Below are 18396 nucleotides of genomic sequence, written 5' to 3'. Positions count from 1 at the left end.
AGATTTTAACCATTTCCCACAGGATATGGAGGCTCACAGCTTTACTGACCACGTGAGGCAAAAAGTGACTTCACTGACCATGTGAGGCATTGGTCAATTTCACAAATCTTTGAATACTGACTTCAAATCAGTTTTAAGAGCTCAGCGGCAAAGAAGTGACTGTCTGCAGGGAATCCTACTTTCTAAGAATGGCATACGTCTTTTAAAAAATCTATTAAAACCTCTCCGGAAATAGGGTTTTGTAAGCCAGCAAACTCTAGTTTGATGGAAAGGGACCTAGGAATTCCTCTAAAAAAGAGAAGATGCAAACTGCTTCTTCATTGACAAAGGCTTATTTGGGTTAACTGATTGCCAGGTGGCAAGAAAATGAAAATAATTTTAAAGCAATTATGGGAAAGGACTAATATTTGTTAGAAGATTTGCCATTGCTTTTGAAACCTGTGCTCAACTTCCAAATGGCTAAATTCTGGGTGCCTGGGTGGCTCAGTTGGTTAAGTGACTGTTTTTGGCTCAAGTCGTGATCCTAGAGTCCTGGGATCAAGTTCCTCCTCAGGCTCCCTGCTCAGTGGGGAGCCTGCTTCTCCCTCTGACCTTCCTCCTTCTCATGTGTTCTCTCATTCTCTCTCTCTCAAATAAATAAAATCTTAAAAAAAAAAAAAACCGCCAACTGGCTAAATTCTGAAATGTGACTAACTGAATTATACTTCTTACATGAAGATGATGCCATTTAGGAAGAAAGGATTTTCAGTAGGAAGAGCTCCCCAATCTACGCCCCACTAAAATCTGTACAACTTCAATAAGAGTAAAAACTAAAAAAGATCATGGCTTGATTTTTTAAATTGGGTTATCACAGGCCATCCTCCCTTCCGTGGGCAACTGAGCTGGTGTGTGTGTCCCCCCCACTCCCCACATGCACACGTGCATACACACACACACACACACAGACTCTGACCTTTCTTCACCATTCTGCCAGCCACTGTAAACTGGGTGGAGTCATTGGCCGCCCCTTTGCCTTTTGTCTTCCAGGCTTCTTCTCTCACAGAGATGAGATGCTTCCTCTCTTCGATAGTCATCTGGCTCTCTCGACTTTCTGTGACCCGCTGTTTACAAAGCATGCCAGGGAGAAAAGAGGGCAGGGAAATGACAGAGCTGTGAATTTCAGCATGTAGCATTTCGTGAGCCTAGGAGCAGGTAAGCAAACAGGAGGGGTACACTGTCCAAAAAATGTCTGTAACTGTTCTAGTGGAAATAGGCGGGATGTCCTTACTCCCAGCTTGGGTGAGAGATCACCACCAGCAACACCAAAACTTTAGGTTAAAACTTTGATTTTTTTTTCCCACTTATTCGTTTGGACTACTGGACCACCAAAATGACACCTTGTAAAAATAAACAAAAATAGAGACTCTCTTCCAGGCCATCAATTTAAAAGTTGCTCAATTGTACCGAGCTAGCTAAACTCCGTTGATTAGGAAATTTCAGTCATCTGTTCTCACAAACGATATGGTCAATCCAGAAAAATCTTACCCACTTCAGTTCACAAGGATCACGGTCAAGTATAAAAGAGAGAAAGCTGAGTAGGAATCAGGTGTGCTACAAGAAGGTTTTCTGGAACTCAGCATGTTTCCTAGACAACTCTGGTAGGTGGGCAGTCAGGGAAGCAGGTCAGCCCCCGAAAGGGACTTCTGGGTCCCAATGTGTCTGGTCACAGAGGATGAATGGTGCTATGGACAAAACCTACATTCAGACCAACATTTCCACCTAAAAACTACTTTCAAAAGCTTCTAACTGGAGATACCTGCTTCTTCAGTTTCTAAGGCCTTGGTGAACTCATTTGGCCTAAGAGAAAAAGGCGTAGGGAACTGAGGGAGCCGGGAGAGGGGAGGAAAGAGGACAGGACTGGGCTGAGATGAGAGGAGGAGGAACAAGAAGAGGTGGCAGAAAACTATGGAAAGAACCTAGATGTCCATCAGCAGATGCATGGATAAAGATGTGGTATATATATATACAATGGAATACTATGCAGCCATCAAAAGAAATGAAATCTTGCCATTTGCGACGACGTGGATGGAACTAGAGGGTATTTTGCTTAGCGAAATAAGTCAATCAGAGAAAGACAATTACCATATGATCCCTCTGATATGAGAAAGTTGAGAGGCAACATGGGGGGTTTGGGGGGTAGGAAAAGAATAAATGAAACAAGATGGGATCGGGAGGGAGACAAACCATAAGAGACTCTTAATCTCACAAAACAAACTGAGGGTTGCTGGGGGGAGGTGGGGGAGGGATAGTGTGGCTGGGTTATGGACATAGGGGAGGGTATGTGCCATGGTGAGTGCTGTGAAGTGTGTAAACCTGGCGATTCACAAACCTGTACCCTGGAGTTAATAATATATTATATGTTAATAAAAAAAAAAAGAAGAAGAAGAAGAGGTGGTAGAGGGGAAGGAGCATGCCAGGGATGTGTGGATAACAGTGGTGGAAGACACCAGGGCAGGCAGTCCTCAATGCTGGTAGGACAGTTTGTCTTCCCTCGTCGTCCATGCTGTCTCTCCTCTCATTACTGACCCCTCTCAGAGTTACTTGGAATTAGGGTCAAAGTAGGCACAGATCATGAGGGGGAAATGAAAGAGAAGGGCTTTTTAATTTGGGGGCCATTTTTTGTTTTGGTAAAATTTAAGATTTGCCAAGTGGCAGGGAGTACAGGACAGGGAGAGATGCAGGGGCAGGAGCTGTGGGAATGAGTGTGGAGGAAGGGAGAGAGGAAAAAGCCTCCCCCCAGAGCAAGAGCTTCCCTCGCTCACTCTGCAGTCCACTGTCTAGGTTGGTCCTGTGACAGGGGCTCCAACGCCGGTGTGGCCTCCTGGCTATGTGCTTCGGCTTGAACCTCAGCCCCTTCTCAGACCTGAGGTGCACCGTTCCTGCTGGGGCTTTGCTTTCAAACTATGGATGACCTTGCCTTAACCTCCTTTGGCAGGTTCTCTCTCTTATTCTCTTGTTAGTTTTTCCTTGGATAAGAAGCAACAAGGTCAAGGTGATCATAGACCTTCCACGGACTAAAGTCAGAAAACCAGGAGAGCCCTGAGGATACTTCCCTTAACTGACAAACAGGAAAAACAAACAAACAAAACAACTTCTAGATTCATTCAGCAAGAAAGCAGAGATCAGCAAGGTTCATCCACGATGGAGGGTATTACAGGAGAGGGGTCCTTCCCTCGTTTCCAAGAGAGATGGGCATAAAACCGTATCTGCACCGGCCACATTCGGGTTAAGCCATGAACAAGGACTTCTCCCTCATCTAGTTTGTTAATCCTTTACAGAATTCTTCTACAGAGGAATAACAGCCAAAATGGACTTTGAAATCTTTGGTGATTAAATTAATTTAAGTAAAAACCCTTTTCCTGAAGAGACAGAAGGGGCTAGAAGGGGCATGGCTGGAGGGGAATGGGCACAGCTGGAAATGGGCTGTGGATTGAACACTGCATCAAGGTTACATTTCCTCATCTCCATCACTGTATTGTGAGGAGACCGAACGTTTGTGTGCCCCAAATTTCCTATGCTGAAAGTTCATCCCCAGGGTGATGTCTTAGGAGGTGAGGCCTTTGGGAGGCGTTCAGTCAGGAAGGTGGAGCCCTCCTGAAGAGGACTGACACCCTTATAAAGGACACCTCAGAGAGCTCCTGTGCCCATCCTACCATGGGAGGACAGTCACCACGTGAGGCTGCAGTGAGGAGATGATCCTCTACAAACAGCAAGTGGGCTCTCATCAGACATAGAACACACTGGCACCCTGATCTCGAATTTCCGGCCTCCAGAACCGTGAGAAAGCATTTTCTATGGTTTATAAGCCACTCAGTCTATAGCATTCTATTAGGGAGCCCCAATTTTGTATATCATGTATGTGTACATGAGATAGGAGGGGACGGGGTGGAGGGAAGAGATGAGACAGGGCAGGGTGGCGAGCAAATGCCAACAGTTGGTGGCTCTAGTAAAGGCGATATGAGAGAGCCCTATCACGGTGCCTTTTCTGTAAGTCTTAAAATTTATCAAAATACAATATTATCCCAAGGTTAAAAACCCTTTCCCTGCACTTTTCCACGTATGGCTGGTGAGATAACCCTCATTCTAAGTAACTCTCCAAATCCAATACCCTTATTAAATAAACTCTGAGGTTGACTTGCCAGGAAGACCTCATCAAAATTCAAAAAGGATAATACGTTTTCTTTGAAAACGAAGTTTCAGGAGGGAATTTTAATCAAATCAATGTAGCACTTGGCTTAAAATATTCTGAAAAAACATATGAAGTGCCAAGAAAGTTTGCTCCTCCGAAGAGCCAGACATCATCATTCTGCTGAACTTGGGAACACGTCTCCAAAGTCCCACGTGTGGCAGCGGGGTGTGGTTCATGACTCAAAAAAATGGCATCCCCGAGTCCACAACTCCATTTCCCAAAGCAATCAGATGCCCCTGGAGCTCCAGCAAGAATGTGGAAGCTACAAGCCCAGGAATGATACAGCTCTTAGAGGCTTTAAAGCTTCTAGTAGTTTGCCAGATCTTTGTCAAGGAGTGTTTTCTTTTTTTTTTTTTTTTTAACTCCTCTCTCAATGATACTATTGAACATAAAACTTTTTGCCTCTCTTTCTTAACATGGCTACTTAGTGAAGTTGGTTTAGGGCCCCTAACTGCTGACTTCAGATGGCTCTATAATGGGGGTAAGAAATATACAGCTTTTAATCCACAGAGATGATTAATACAATTTCTCACAAGCTATTAAATTTTTGAACTTAAAATGTGACAACAAGATACATATCTTTGTCTACTTTTTCTTTGGCTTTAAATTTCATTATTGTCTTGTTTTTTCCTTTCTAAGTTGTTCTTTCCTTGTTTAGAGAAGGACATGGTATATATTATAGTAAGTATTGTGCCATTTTCCAGGCTCATCTAGATTTAGCTGGTGATGGTTTAGGATTGACTGGAATAGTAAGAGAGTTAGGGCAGAATGTGAATAGAAGCCCTACCCCATCTGTCCTCCATTCTTTCAAATGCAGATCCCATGAATGTGGCAGAGACACGGAAACAGCGAGGGGAGAGAATAACCATATGTGTGTGTGCATGCACGTGTCTGTGTGTGTGTGTGCACACACATGTGTGTGTGTATATGTGTGTATGTAGAAGACAGTGAAACAAGTGAAGTAGCTGGGGAAGAAGGCAGGTCTTAGGGACAGAGTCTTAATAGAACACAGTTTGAAATTAGGCAAAGGGTCAATCTGCAAGAATGTTTTCAGCATATTGCATTGTTACTGATGGCTTTGCCTCTGTACACCTACCGGGAATACACAACGTAAATCTTCCCACATGTTGCTGACACAGAGAGGTGATACAAGAAGAGAGAGCAAATCTAACATGTTTTACTAGGATTAGTACAAATTTAAACTGGAGGGCTTCATGAATAGAAAATACTGTGATCTGGCTTTTAAATTTTTATCTTATTCACATCTAGTTAGGCTAAAGAAATTATAAGAGCACAGATTAAGTAGTAAAAATAAAGTGACAAATCAGTACTGTTAGCTTTTTTGTGTGTAAGAATTCTATGTACTGTTAAAGAATTGTGGCTTTGCACCAGCCCCCCACCCCACCAACCCCGCCAGTGATTTTAGTCCCTCATCAGTACACGCAGCCGTCGATGGCCTGAACAAAACATGGAGAAAGATCTCAACTAGGCTTAAACCTCAAACTAACCATGGTCTTGCTACCATCTACCAGCAGCTAAGATGAAGGGAGGAGAATACAGGGAAATCTTCTTCTGGTGCAGTTGTGAGGCATGTGAGGAAGAAGGAAATGTGTGTTAAAGCCCAACAAAGAGACAAATGGTCCACTTAGACAGAATGTGTGTGCTGTTGTAATGCTCTGTTTTCTTTTCTGAGCCTCTGCATAAGTGAACACAGATACCAGGACCACAGGAGGTAAGGAGTCTCTGAGACACTGATGAACTCCAACTACAAAGGCTGGTACATAAAATGTTTATTTGGGAAAGCTGTCAAGATATAAAAATACAAAATTTTAGGGCTATTTTAACTTTGAAGCAATTAAATATAAACTACTTCTGGTGAGTGGTATTTTTCTTTAAACTTAAAAATGTATGGAGAGGTAGTCCATGTTCATGGATTGGAAGCTACAACATTGTCAAGATGCCAGTTCTTTCCAACTCTATCGACAGATCTGATGCAATTTCAACCAAAATCTCAGCAAGCTACTTTGCAGATATTGATGAACTAATTCTAAAGTTTATATGGAGAGGGGGAAAAACCCAGAATAGCCAATATAATATTGAAGGAGAAAAATGAAATTGGAGGACTAGCACTACCCGACTTTAAGACTTATTACAAAGCTATAATAATCAAGACAGTGTGGTATTACTGGGGAAAAAAAAAAAAAACAACAACAGATCAATAGATCAATAGAACAAAATAGAGAGCCCAGAAATACACTCATACAAATACACTCCACTAACTTTGAAAGGTCCAGGGCAATACAGTGAACATCAGACAGTCTTTTCAACAAATGGTTCTGGAACAACTAGATACCCACTTGCCAAGAAAAAAAAAAAAAAAGAAAAAGAATCTAGACACAGAATTTACACCTTCCCCTAAAAATTAACTCAAGATGGATCATAAGTCTAAATGTAAAATGACAAATTAAAATTTATAGAAGATAGCATGGCATAAAAATCTAGATTACCTTGAATGTAATAACTTTTTAGATACAACACTAATGAGAGAAAGAACCAATAAACTGAAATTCATTGAAATAAAAAAAAGCCTTTGTTCTATGAAAGCACTGTCAATAGAATGAGAAGACAAGCCCCAGACTGAGAGAAAATATTTGCCAAAGACACATCTGAGAGAGAAATGTTATCCAAAATACATAAAGAACTCTTTTTTTCATGACTATAGTCATGAAATTTTTAGTTAGAACACACCTTAGAGGTAAGAAAGCCCCAGTCCTGAGGCACCTGGATGGCTCAATTACGCCTCTGCCTTCGGCTTGGGTCATGATCTCGGGGTCCTAGGATTGAGCCCCGCATCAGGCTCTCTGCTCAGTGGGAATTCTGCTTCTCCCGCTGCCTCCCTCTCTGCCTACTTGTGATCGTTCTCTCATAAATAAATAAATAAAATCTTAAAAAAAAAAAAAAAGAAGAAGAAGAAGAAGAAAAAGAAAAGAAATCCCAGTTCTGATGAGGAGACAAAGGCCCTCCAAGGGAAATGACTAGGTTAAGGTCCTTAAGATGGAGGGAGGATAGAATCTGGGATTCATGACAGTGTGGATGCAGGCACTTCTCCCAGCCACTTTGACCCCAGGGACATTCCAAAGGGAATAAAAAACAATCACTGCTACTCTGGGCTTGAACAGTGATCGTGTGTTTTGCACGAACAGAAAGATTCCACCCAAGCCAGGTCTCCTTTCTGGGGTGGGGTTCAGAGGAGGTACAGTGGAGATGGAGTGGAAGGGGCAAGAGGGCTGTGGGCTCTCATCTCAGTAAAACACTGAGAGGAGGTCCTGTCAGCCCAGCCTCTTCCCTGCTCTACCTTCCTCTCTGGCCCGTCCACACCCACCTACCTCCACCGCATCTCCACGTCTTCCTTTATCAAGCCTAACAAAATAGCACTGTTCCCAACTGGGAGCAGAACACTTCGGCATAGACCCTGGGCTTCTGACTTACCTTGGACATTAAGAGGGGAAATTCTTCTCTTAAACCGGTTTCACAATTACAAAGTCAAAGAATGCCATCAAGTCTACCTAAAAGTCTGACCCATGGATGTGACGTGTGTGACTAACTCTAATTATACAAGAACTGAACTCTCTCTCTCTCTCTCTCACTCACACACACACACAATGAAATGCAGTGAAGGAGTTACGTCCCCAAATGAAACAAGTTCTTCTCTACTGCTCAGAAATTGCAATGAGGCTTAAAATGCATAGGCTTTTCCTCACCTGATTAACAGATACAAAAGACAGGTGTTTATGGGCAGCACGTATAGTAGGAGAATAAGTAGAAGCATATACAGGTTCCTATAGAGCAAAGCAAGAGGATTAGAGGTGAAAAGAGAAGGTTTATCAGAGCTGGGAGGGAAGGAGTAGAGACAAAAATGAGGTATCTCGACCAGGATGTTAATTTACTCATTGCAATTTCAGTTCTCTTTTCAAGACAGTCCCTTCTATTTGTTTGTTTTCTTAGAGGGCTAACAGAAACCCACACCAGCACAGTAAATACAACCGAGTCAGTTCTGTACAGTAATTACATGAGTTAATGACAAGATTACTGCAGTCTCTACAATATTCAGTTACAGAGAGGGGAACCCCAAAGTTCATCGACAGGTTCAGCATTTACCATAAAATCTCTTACTTAAAGTCTTTAAGGTTTGTCATTGTACGATTAAAAAAAAAATTAAAGAGACAGGATAGCTGTCTTCTCTGGATAGAGGTGGCATCTTGCTTGGGGGCAAGAAACCAAACAGTGAAGGCTTAAAAGGGCAACACCAGTGATGAAAATTATACATGGCGAGGTCGAATTGTAGCTAGAATCTAGAGGACTGCTACGTTAGAGTCAGGCTTACCCAAAGCAGATTAGAAATGGCACTATCATCTGCAAATCCTCCTTCTTCCTACAGGTTAAAACAAACAGGAAACATTGCAGAGTGCTGGAAGAGTAGGGTAGGGTTAGGGTGTCACAAGCATTCTCAAGGATTTGGTGCCTGGGCTCACTTGGACGCATGCACAAACATGCTCACACAGTCGGTGACACAAACACCAGGCAAACTCCCATCCCAACAGTGCGATGATAATCTTTCATTTGGAGATCATACCCTCAGCCTTTCTCTCCCTCCTCCCTTAGCTCTTTGAGGCGACTTCTTTCTCCTGAACTGTGATTTGGAATTTCAATTGAAATTCAATTGCTGAATTTCAAATGTCAGCAGACAATTAGAACGTGAATGTGGCAGATTTACCTTCGCTGAATTTTCAAGAACATGCTTCGGGACATCACAGATCTTAGCTTGATTCACTGACCTGATACTACTGAGCACAGCTGGAAATTAACTCCACATCTGTGACTCAGACACAGAACTTGTAATGGCACGTTCTATAAAGGGATTTTATTTCCTGGAAAAAAGTCTGATATATTGGATGATTATCTTAAACTGTAGGCGAGTCATGACATACCTTGATGTCAAACATGCCAAAATGAGGTGGAAATTTAAAATAATCACTTGGTTTAATAAATAAATAAATAAATAAATAAATAAATAAATAAATAAATAAATGCAATTGAGTGGTAATGGAGAGACTCCCGCTTTGAAAACTTTGTTTCATTTTTCTGGCTTTTTGGATGGAATGAGTTAGCCTGGAGGGACCGGTCTACGGATCGCGCTCAAGTGCACACATTCCGGACAGTGTGGACCTGGCCAAATCCACAAACCACATGGCTTTTCCATCTTCAGAACTAATTATACTTGCTACAAAAGCAGACATGCTTTTAGTCCTGCCCTGGACTAAGCCAAGAACAGGAGAAAGGAGAGAGAAGAAAAGAAGAGCAGCAAGGGGAGAGAAAGGGGGAGAGAGAGAGGAGAGAGGAAGAACCCAGAATGGTTATTACAGGAAAGGAGAGAGTCCAGTAAACAAATGATTTGTGCTCTGAAGCTCCAAATCATCCATCCCGATGCGGGGGGCGGGGGGGCAGAATAAATCTGGAAAGCAGGGAACTGCTGTTAAGTGAGGTGTTCTCTGAAACACAACCAGTCTTTTCATAGGGAATGGGAAGCTCTTAGTTCCCCAGATCTATTCATGGGCCAAGAGAGATTTTCTTCCCAGGAAGGATCCAGAATGGGATGCCGGTTAGAGCATCAGGAATTTGTTTTGTCTGGGGACAAACTCTTTGACAGAAACAAGACCCTTACAGATCTTTCAAGGCATCGTTGATTGGTTTCTAATGCGGCCACTAGACAATCTAAAATTACATATGCTGCTCACATTTTATTTTTACTGGACAGCGAGGATTTTCATAGGGGCCACGGGCATGATTTATAGGGAGTCCCGTCTCTATTTCCTGCCTCTTCTGCATTTCCCCAGGCTGCAGCTCATGGGGTTGTGCTTATAACATACAAAAGCTGGAGGAGGGTGGACGGGAAAAAGTCTGGCCACCACAGTTCTGTGCCTTTGATGAATTCACAAACTGTGCTGGAAGTGAAGCCCTGACTGTATAACCAGCTCTCTTCTTCTCTTGGTGGAAAAGATGGAAGGTTCTAGAACTTGCTCCCCTTAGCAGAGCTCTCCATCAGCAAGTCTAGATCCAGCCCAGGCAGCCAGATCCCATCTGCATGCACCACATGGCATGAATGTCTTTCTTTCTCCGGGCAGTATTCAGACACCCAGGAGCAGAGGCATCTCTCCAGCACCCTTCGGCTGTTGGGGGACCATCTGAAGACAGATTAGGTTTAAGGCACCTCACATCTGAGCCCAGCGAAGGTGTGACTGAAATATATTGCCAGCCCTTAGGATGAAAAGAAGCCGAGGGCTTATCAGGGGCCATGTGAAAACCACTTGACCTCAACAGAACCTGAGATTTCCCAATGTCTGTTACAAAAGCCCAAAATAGATCGGCTTATTTTAACTTCAAAGAGCTTACTGTCTCAGGCCCTGGCAAACTAGGTCACTGAGGAGGAGGAGAAGAGGAGGAGGAGGAGTTGGAGGAGGAGGAAGAGTGCATTCACGATGGGTGCGGCATCTGCAATGTCCAGGAGCACAGAGACACGTCTGCACACTTGGGCCCCAGGCATGCTTAGAGCCCCGGCGCTCCTGTGGGCTGCGCTCTCCCCCACGGGCAACGAGAGTCACCACCTCAGCCCTCCCACCTTCTGAAAACCTAAGTGGGATGCAGTTCAGATCTCATCCTCTACTCACAGCTCAAATGATCCCCCCCATCTTTTAAGGGGTAGGGCGCCTATCCCATTCACTGTTCCCAGGAGCCCAGCTACCTTGAGAGCTGTATCTGAATTTTCACCAGCCCCATATGGGCCTGTCAGCTCCTATGGCTTCTCTGCATCTTCCAAAATGACCAACAAGGAGTGTTAAAGTTATTGTTGAACCGATGATTTCAAGACCCTTTTAAATTAAGTGTGTGGGCAACAGGGATACATCGAGGGACCCCGGTTTTTGTTATTGTTTTTTTCCACTTCAAGATCTCATTCTTGAAATCTAGATTTTGCCCACATGCTTTTAAGTCAGCTATATTAGAGAACTTTACAAATGGCTGAAATGATGTTTTCAGTCAATATCTTTAATATCTTATATGTCTCAAACAAGAAAACTCAAATTGTTGTTTCAATTCAACCTAAGAGGACACACAAGGACCATATCAAATAGCACCAGAATTCTCGCGGCTGAAATGATGTTTTCAGTCACTATCTTTAATATCTTATATGTGTCAAACAAGAAAATTCAAATTTTTCTTTCAATTCAACCTAAGAAGATTCACAAGAACCATATCAAATAACACCAGAATTCCCGCCTTAGCATCCTACACGGGCACCTCCCTTCCATGGAAGTTTCTGAATGGCTACCGGCCACATTCACAGTTCCTCTCTTCCACAGATGCTAAGTTGTTTTAGAACTAAAAGAGTTACAGGGGATTATCCTGGTGGAACTGTTGGTTTTTTGGGTTTTTTGTTTGTTTCTGTTTGAAGACTTTTGATCCTAGAAGTTGGCCAGTGGACGTGTGACAGGTGGCCGCCTTGTCCCCAGCCAGGACATGCATTTGCAAGCGTAGGGCCAAGTGACAGGAAACTCACCATCAGCTCTGAGAGTGCGCACTGACTGGTCCAAAGCTGGTCATCATCACATTAGTAATTTAACAACTTGTCAGTATCGAAACACTTGCCAGTATCGATCACAGAGCATTACTTGGTTTTTTGTTTTTGTTTTTATTACCTGCTTTTAATTTGTAACGAATTTTGCTATACATTCTCAACAAGAGGCATACCTGGCTCCTTGTAAAACACGCTCACAATAATAAGTAATAAGAAAATAAGCACTCACTGACCACACATATGTTCTTGTTTTGTATGTTTCAGTTTTTAAATCTTAGCACAGGACATTCAAGACCGCATTGTATATGCATCTTATAAACGGCTTGTGGTCAACTAAAGATTGTTACTCTAAAGGTTTTAACAACACTGTAATGCCAAAATGACTTCGCTTTGGAAGGTTTTAAACTGAAGTGAAAGTACACACTTCAAAATGTAGGATCTTGCTTGCTTCACGCACTACGTACACAGTGCTGTTCGCACTTTGATAGCATCTCAAGGCTTGACCTTTTGATCAGTTTCGGCTGCTGTGAGGCAGATGTGCAGTGTGTAACCGAGGCAAGACAGCGCTTCCCAGAGTGGACATTAGTTAGGGCATGCTTGCCTAGCTGATACACTTCCAAGCATGATGTTAGTTGAATGCTTTTTCTGAACATGGAGAACATTACCTTCTTCTTGAGGGACTGTTCCATTTCTTGTATGTGCAGGCTGCTGGTGACAGACGCCTTGCCATACTCCTGTTTTCTGATGAGTCTGTTTTTCCAATCTTCTTCCCCACTCTTCTTCAACAGCGCTAACCTGGGGGGAAAACAGGCCAACCAAAAGGGGTTCAGCACTAAACTCTACCTTGTAACAGAAGCATAGTTTGGGTAAGTTAGTCTTTGGCCAAAACATGACCACAGCTACCTACTTTCAATCTTTTTGAGTTTCATTTATTCTGAACAAAGTCCTGTCTGGAAAATTAATACAAGTATCCCCTTTTCTAAGATGTCCCTTCCCCCAAATCTTAGCATCAACATTCCACCAGAGGAATTACCTTTGTTTTTTTCTTGCCCTTGGGCTGAGAACAAGGAGATGAAGGTAAACCATCCCCAGAGAAAAATGTTTTCTAGTGACCCCTTCTGGTCACTTTGTGGAATAACATTTAACAGCTACAGCAGGATGGACAGTACTCCTTTGCAGAAAATTTAGCCGAAATGGCTTTAAAAACCTAAAGCTATAAAGAACTGACAATCACTTCATATATTTCAAGAAAAGGCAAAAGAAGATGTTTAATATTTTCATCTCTCTGTACTCTAAGCCCTGTTCTTTTCCTCCAAAGGTACTTGGTCTCTCCAATCTATCTTAATATGGAAACTATTCTCTACAAACCTGTTTTAAATGTTTTAAAATGACTCCAACTTTCCTCCTGGGGGAAAGCCACATACAAAAAAAGAATCTAATTAATTGGGGTTTTTTACCTAACCTACTTTAGCTCAATCTGATGTGACCTGGTACCAAGCTACCTAGATGCTATAGCCTGGGAAAAGGCTGTTTCTGTGAGCATAAGGTTTCTCCAGCTTGCTCTCCTATGATGAATGAAGCCATCTCAGGCACTGAAGTTGGCCAGACATAGGAAAGATGAAAGGAAAAAAAGTGAAATGAGTAAATGAGTAAACTCATTTCAGCTGCTGTTCAAACAATGTAAAGATTGGGGGGAAAAGGCATTAGACGGCCCCTGCCGTTCTTCTCTGCCGAGCCTGCTACAGCCTAGTGCATGTCCATAAACGGCATACTTGAAAGCAGCACATCAGCTCTAGCCTGGCCGTGAACTCTGGCCCAGCAGCCTGGCATCCTTGTTGGTAATTCTGGGAACTGGACTCAATGGTCTCTTAGGTCCCTTCTACTCAACTTCCTGACTCCGCTAATGAAAGTTTTCCTATGCAAATAAGAAAAACAAATTTTGCAGTACTTAAATAAGAATCTACTTCCATCTAAAAATTTGTACATAATCATACCTTGTCTATTCATTCAAAGAATGGAAAGTAAGCACGAAGAAAAGGAGTCCCCTAAAAGGGAAGGAGCTTCAAGCTCTGGACCTATCCCCTTCTCCTCCTTTTCCTTTCTGCTGTGTTACAGCACATAAGACCTCACATGACCATTCTATAAAACTGATACAATGCCACCTTATTGTGATATTGTGATTTACAATAAGAAATTTGTTCTTGGATTTCATCACCCTTCTGGGCCTAGAGCTGCTAAACTCCTTGAAATTTCCCAAGTGATGAGAATGACAGAGGTGTCTTTATATTAATCGAGTGACCTTAGGGAAGCCCTTAAGGATGGGGACTGGTGGCCAGGAGAAACAATCATGTGGTATGTGATTAGAGGAGTGGGACTTATAGTCCTATTCCCTGACTTCTGCAGAGGGCAGAGTGGCTGGTGGTTGAATCAGTCACCAATGGCCAATGATCCAATCAACCACGCCTATGGAATGAGGTCTCCATAAATACCCAAAAGGATGGGACTCAGAGAGGATTGGAAGCTCAACGCCCTTTCTCTCTACCTTACCCTATGCATCTCTTCCGTCCAGCTATTCCTGTGTTATAACCTTCTATAAGAAGGTTGAGATCTAGTAAGGATGCTCTAGTAAATCAAACCCAAGGAGGGGGGGGGGTCATTGGAACCTCCAATCTGTAGCATATAGGGTCAAAAGTCCAGGAGACAACCTGAACCTTCCTCTAGCATCTGATGTGACAGTGTGTGTTAAGGGGGCATCCTTATGCAACAGAGCCCTTAACCTGTGGCATCTGAAGCCATCTCCAAGTAGACAGTGTCAGAATTTGCTGAATTGCAGGACTCCCAGCTGGGGTCAGAGACATGCTTGGTGGTGGAGGAAAATAACCCACGTTGGCAATTAGAGTCAAAATCCTAAGACAGGCCCCATATGGCTGAAGGTTCCATTTAGCCCTGCATTCTATAGCCTGTGATGTTTGACAGTATTCTGCATGCTACTAGGGCCAGTTCATGCACTTGAAAATAAATGCTCAGTGCCTTTAAGGTGTTTTCATCAGACTACACAATGATTTCTCTTTTCTCTAATTATTCTGAATGAATCAGTTTTATGCCACTAAGAAAAAATAACCAAATAAAATCAGATCATGAAAAAACAACTAGTATTTGCATAGAGCTTTCAAAGTATCTATGTACTTGCACAGAGTATTTCCAAGTATCTACAAGTGAGATTTTAAGAAAGTGAGCATGCCGGTATTTTTACACCCGAATGAAGAAGTACTTCCAACGTGCCATCTCATGAGAGACATTCATCTCCCCGATATTCTCCTTGCAAACTGGTCTCGGGGCCGGCTTCTGTCTCTTACTCCCCCTTTGACACAGACGGTAGTTCTTCATGTTGACCATCTACCTTTTTAATCGGATTTGATCCCAAGTGAGCTGAGAGAATCTAAAAAGTCAAATTCATCCCTATGAGCTGGGCTTATGGGAAATCCTGTGCTACAGTCTTTGAGGACATTCTTGAAACAAAGCTCCTGGGTGTCTGGAGCAATGAAAACATAACCCAAATAACCATACAGTTTCCTTGATGGCTGCCCCGAGTGCACATAAACCTGACTTAGAAAAAACAAACTGTGGACTCTCCAATCACTTTATGGCCCACCTCATGCTCTACTGGTTCCAAAGAAACTGGAGATTATTCCTGAGGCGACAGATGAGGCATGAGTGCACACACAGGCGAAGGATTTCACTGACCAAGGTCACACTGCGTGTCAGGTGGGGAGGGGGGGGCGGTTAGAGGGGAGGGGCAGGGAGATGCCGTGCGCAGGGAGGGGTGCCCTGCCTCCCAGAGCATGGCTTGTCTGCCTCCATTAGTGCATTAGCTAACCAGACCCATTTGCGTCCGAATGTTTTAGAGACTGCATAGTATCCTGGGTTTCTTATAATGTTGGCTTTTTTCTCCCCTGTGATGGCCTTCATTTCAGGCCCCAAACCTGAAATCTTGCTTCTGGATGTGCTGGCAGGGTCTCGTCAGGCACTTCTGAGGACTACAGGGTCAGCAGAATCACGTGGAACAACCAGTGTTTTAACTTAGGCCACACAGTACTTGGACCCTGCCCTGGCTTACTGACTGCCAATGATGGCTAACTTAACGAATGACAGGCACTGAAACTTGTATGCATTATGGATTTCCTACGAAGGCAGGAGACCTTTCCAAACCCCAGTCCTGTGATTCCACGACCCACTGGTGGGGGCCGAGGAGCAAAAGGTCTGCTCCCACACACGACTATGCAATTCAAACAACTGTCAGCGCTTTTCACATCCGCCAAGTCTGAGCGCTATTTGCAGGGCTGTGATGCTGACAGCCTGGGCATCTGCTTGGTCTGAGGCGGGGAGCCCTGTGAGTGGCACTGGGTTAGCCTATTAACCCCAAGGCCTGGCTGGGGGCCACAGGCGCTGTGTGCTTCCAAGGCCGCCCAGGGAAATAAATGTCTGCCTCTCTCGCCAAGGCCCACACTTTCTCAGCAGGGAATGCTGGCCTGACAGGCCTGTGCTCAGCCCAGTATAAGAGGCCAGTCTGATTAGAACGGGTTTTGCAGGCTCCCTGCCGTTGGGGCTGGGTCAAATGTGGAACAGGCAAACCTTGTGCCCCTAATCTTAAGTCTGTTTTTTTTTTTCCTTCCCCCTTTGAATCACCGGCACCCCACAGATTTCAGATAGAAAAGACCAGCACAAATCAGTACTCCTATCAGATCTTGGTCTTGGCTGGTTTGCAGGCTGTTGGAGTGAGCTCCTGTGTCTTTTAAATGAGGACACATCAAAGATCAGAGAAGACTCCTGGGGCCTGAATTCTTACGTAAATCTGGGGGCCCTCTGGTGGCTGAAATCTTGAAATCTTGAGCAAGAGCCTCCAGTCCCTGTGGGGGAAGCATGGACACAGGCTGGTGGGGCAGGAGTTGGGGGAAAGCAGGAGAATGGAGGGGGGAACGCAGGGACCAGAGCGGGCCTCTGCAGGGCAGACTGCTAGGCTGGTGAGGGCCAAGGGGAACATTCTTTGCCACTCTGGGAGTTCACCTAAGCCCTCACACTCCACCAGTTTCCCAGTGAGAGGATGGCTTTGTTGCCTTGTTTAGGAATCTTCTCCTGAATCCGAAAGCACAGCTACAGTTGCTTTGGTAACTGTGGATAAGGTTCCTAATAGCCTAGTATACTTCTAAAGAGGTCTCAAGGGTCTTACCCCTAAAGAATACACAATTTATTTGACTTAGAATAAGAAGTACCCGAACAGGGCCAATTTAAACCCAAATCATTTAGGCAGTTATGAAACAGTTGATTTTACTAATCCAGTGCAAAAAGCCAATGGGTAGCCTGAGTGGTGCTAGTTATGGTTCAAACTTGACATTGAGGACATCAGAAAAGAGGAAGAAAGAAAAGGAGCCTTTAGGGACATCTCCTTGAACGGCCAGCTTCCCCCAGAAGAGGAGCATACTGAGGCTTTCCTGTGATTTCTTAGTTGTTACACTCTTCCAAGTCCCAGTTATCAGAGTACAAAACAGGGACAGCATTGCCTCCCTTTAAGGGCTGCCTTCAGTACTAAGTGAGGTAGTCCATAAGAAATTCCAAGGGAAGGAGATGACCACTGGTGTCCTTCAGAATGAAGGACTCAACAGGCCCACCTCCCAAGCAGGAAAGAGACGGATGCACAAGGCTGAGGAAGTGAAAGCTGCAGCTTTCTAAAAACAATGAAGGAAATCTGCGAAGTCCAGTCTCTACCTCTTACTAAGAGTCAGATGTGAACGTAGAATTGGAAATAAGCCATGCAAAGAACACGTGAATTGAGAAAATCCATTCAGGAGGAGGCGAATCTTTTTCCCACCCCTGTCTCACTGACATTTCAGTCCTCTGTTCAGTTTCCTAGTTGGAACACAGGTGAGCGGCTAACCCAGCAGCGTGAGCATACGACAATCTCACCCCAGCTACCCAGGGGAGGTCGGAGGCCAGCCCCTGGGGTCGGTCCCATTGCCCCCGTTGGGCCTTAGTGGCCCTTGGAACCGAACTCCTACTTTGGTGAAACGAGGCAATCAGAAGTTAAAATAAAGTTTGAAAGTTCCACGTGATATGTTACATCACAAAAGGAAAAAAAAAGGCCAAATAATATACAAAGAGCATTCTTATTTTAAATAGGTCAAACTTCATTCTTTCTTTCTGAACAGAAGGGAGGGATCAGAGCCCTGTTTCAGGAAAAACCACCACAGATGGACTGTAAAGATAACACAGTTTGTGTTTTCAGCAAAGTACAAATAAAAATACTATCAACATAACGGGGGAAAGATCACTGGTGATATATTTTCTAAGAGAAGTGTCTCTCAACCTTTATTAGCAGCTAAGCTCGTCGTAAATTATGCTAATAGAAAATATACCAAATTTACCATAAACAGGCAGGTAAACCAAGAATTACTGCAGTGGAGAGACACAAAACTTCTTCCTCGAAAGTCCAAAGTCCCAACAGACAGATTATACCCAAAGATGGGGATTCTCCTTTAAGAGC

At 43.7% G+C, this 18396-nt stretch overlaps 1 protein-coding gene across 1 annotated transcript in view; it reads right to left on the bottom strand.

Annotated features, from left to right (window-relative positions):
- SVIL (supervillin) overlaps positions 1-18396 on the bottom strand; it is a 99230-nt gene that overhangs the window by 33350 nt on the left and 47484 nt on the right. The window contains 2 exon segments of the mRNA XM_032837812.1: positions 953-1100; positions 12524-12653. Of these exon segments, the coding sequence (XP_032693703.1) occupies positions 953-1100; positions 12524-12653 (278 nt within the window).

Source organism: Lontra canadensis, unplaced genomic scaffold (genome assembly GCF_010015895.1).
Source record: "Lontra canadensis isolate GAN:19392208 unplaced genomic scaffold, GSC_riverotter_1.0 scaffold100, whole genome shotgun sequence".
Taxonomy (NCBI): domain Eukaryota; kingdom Metazoa; phylum Chordata; class Mammalia; order Carnivora; family Mustelidae; genus Lontra; species Lontra canadensis.
Note: the sequence above shows the minus strand (reverse complement) of the source record. Positions and strands in the feature narration are given on the sequence as shown.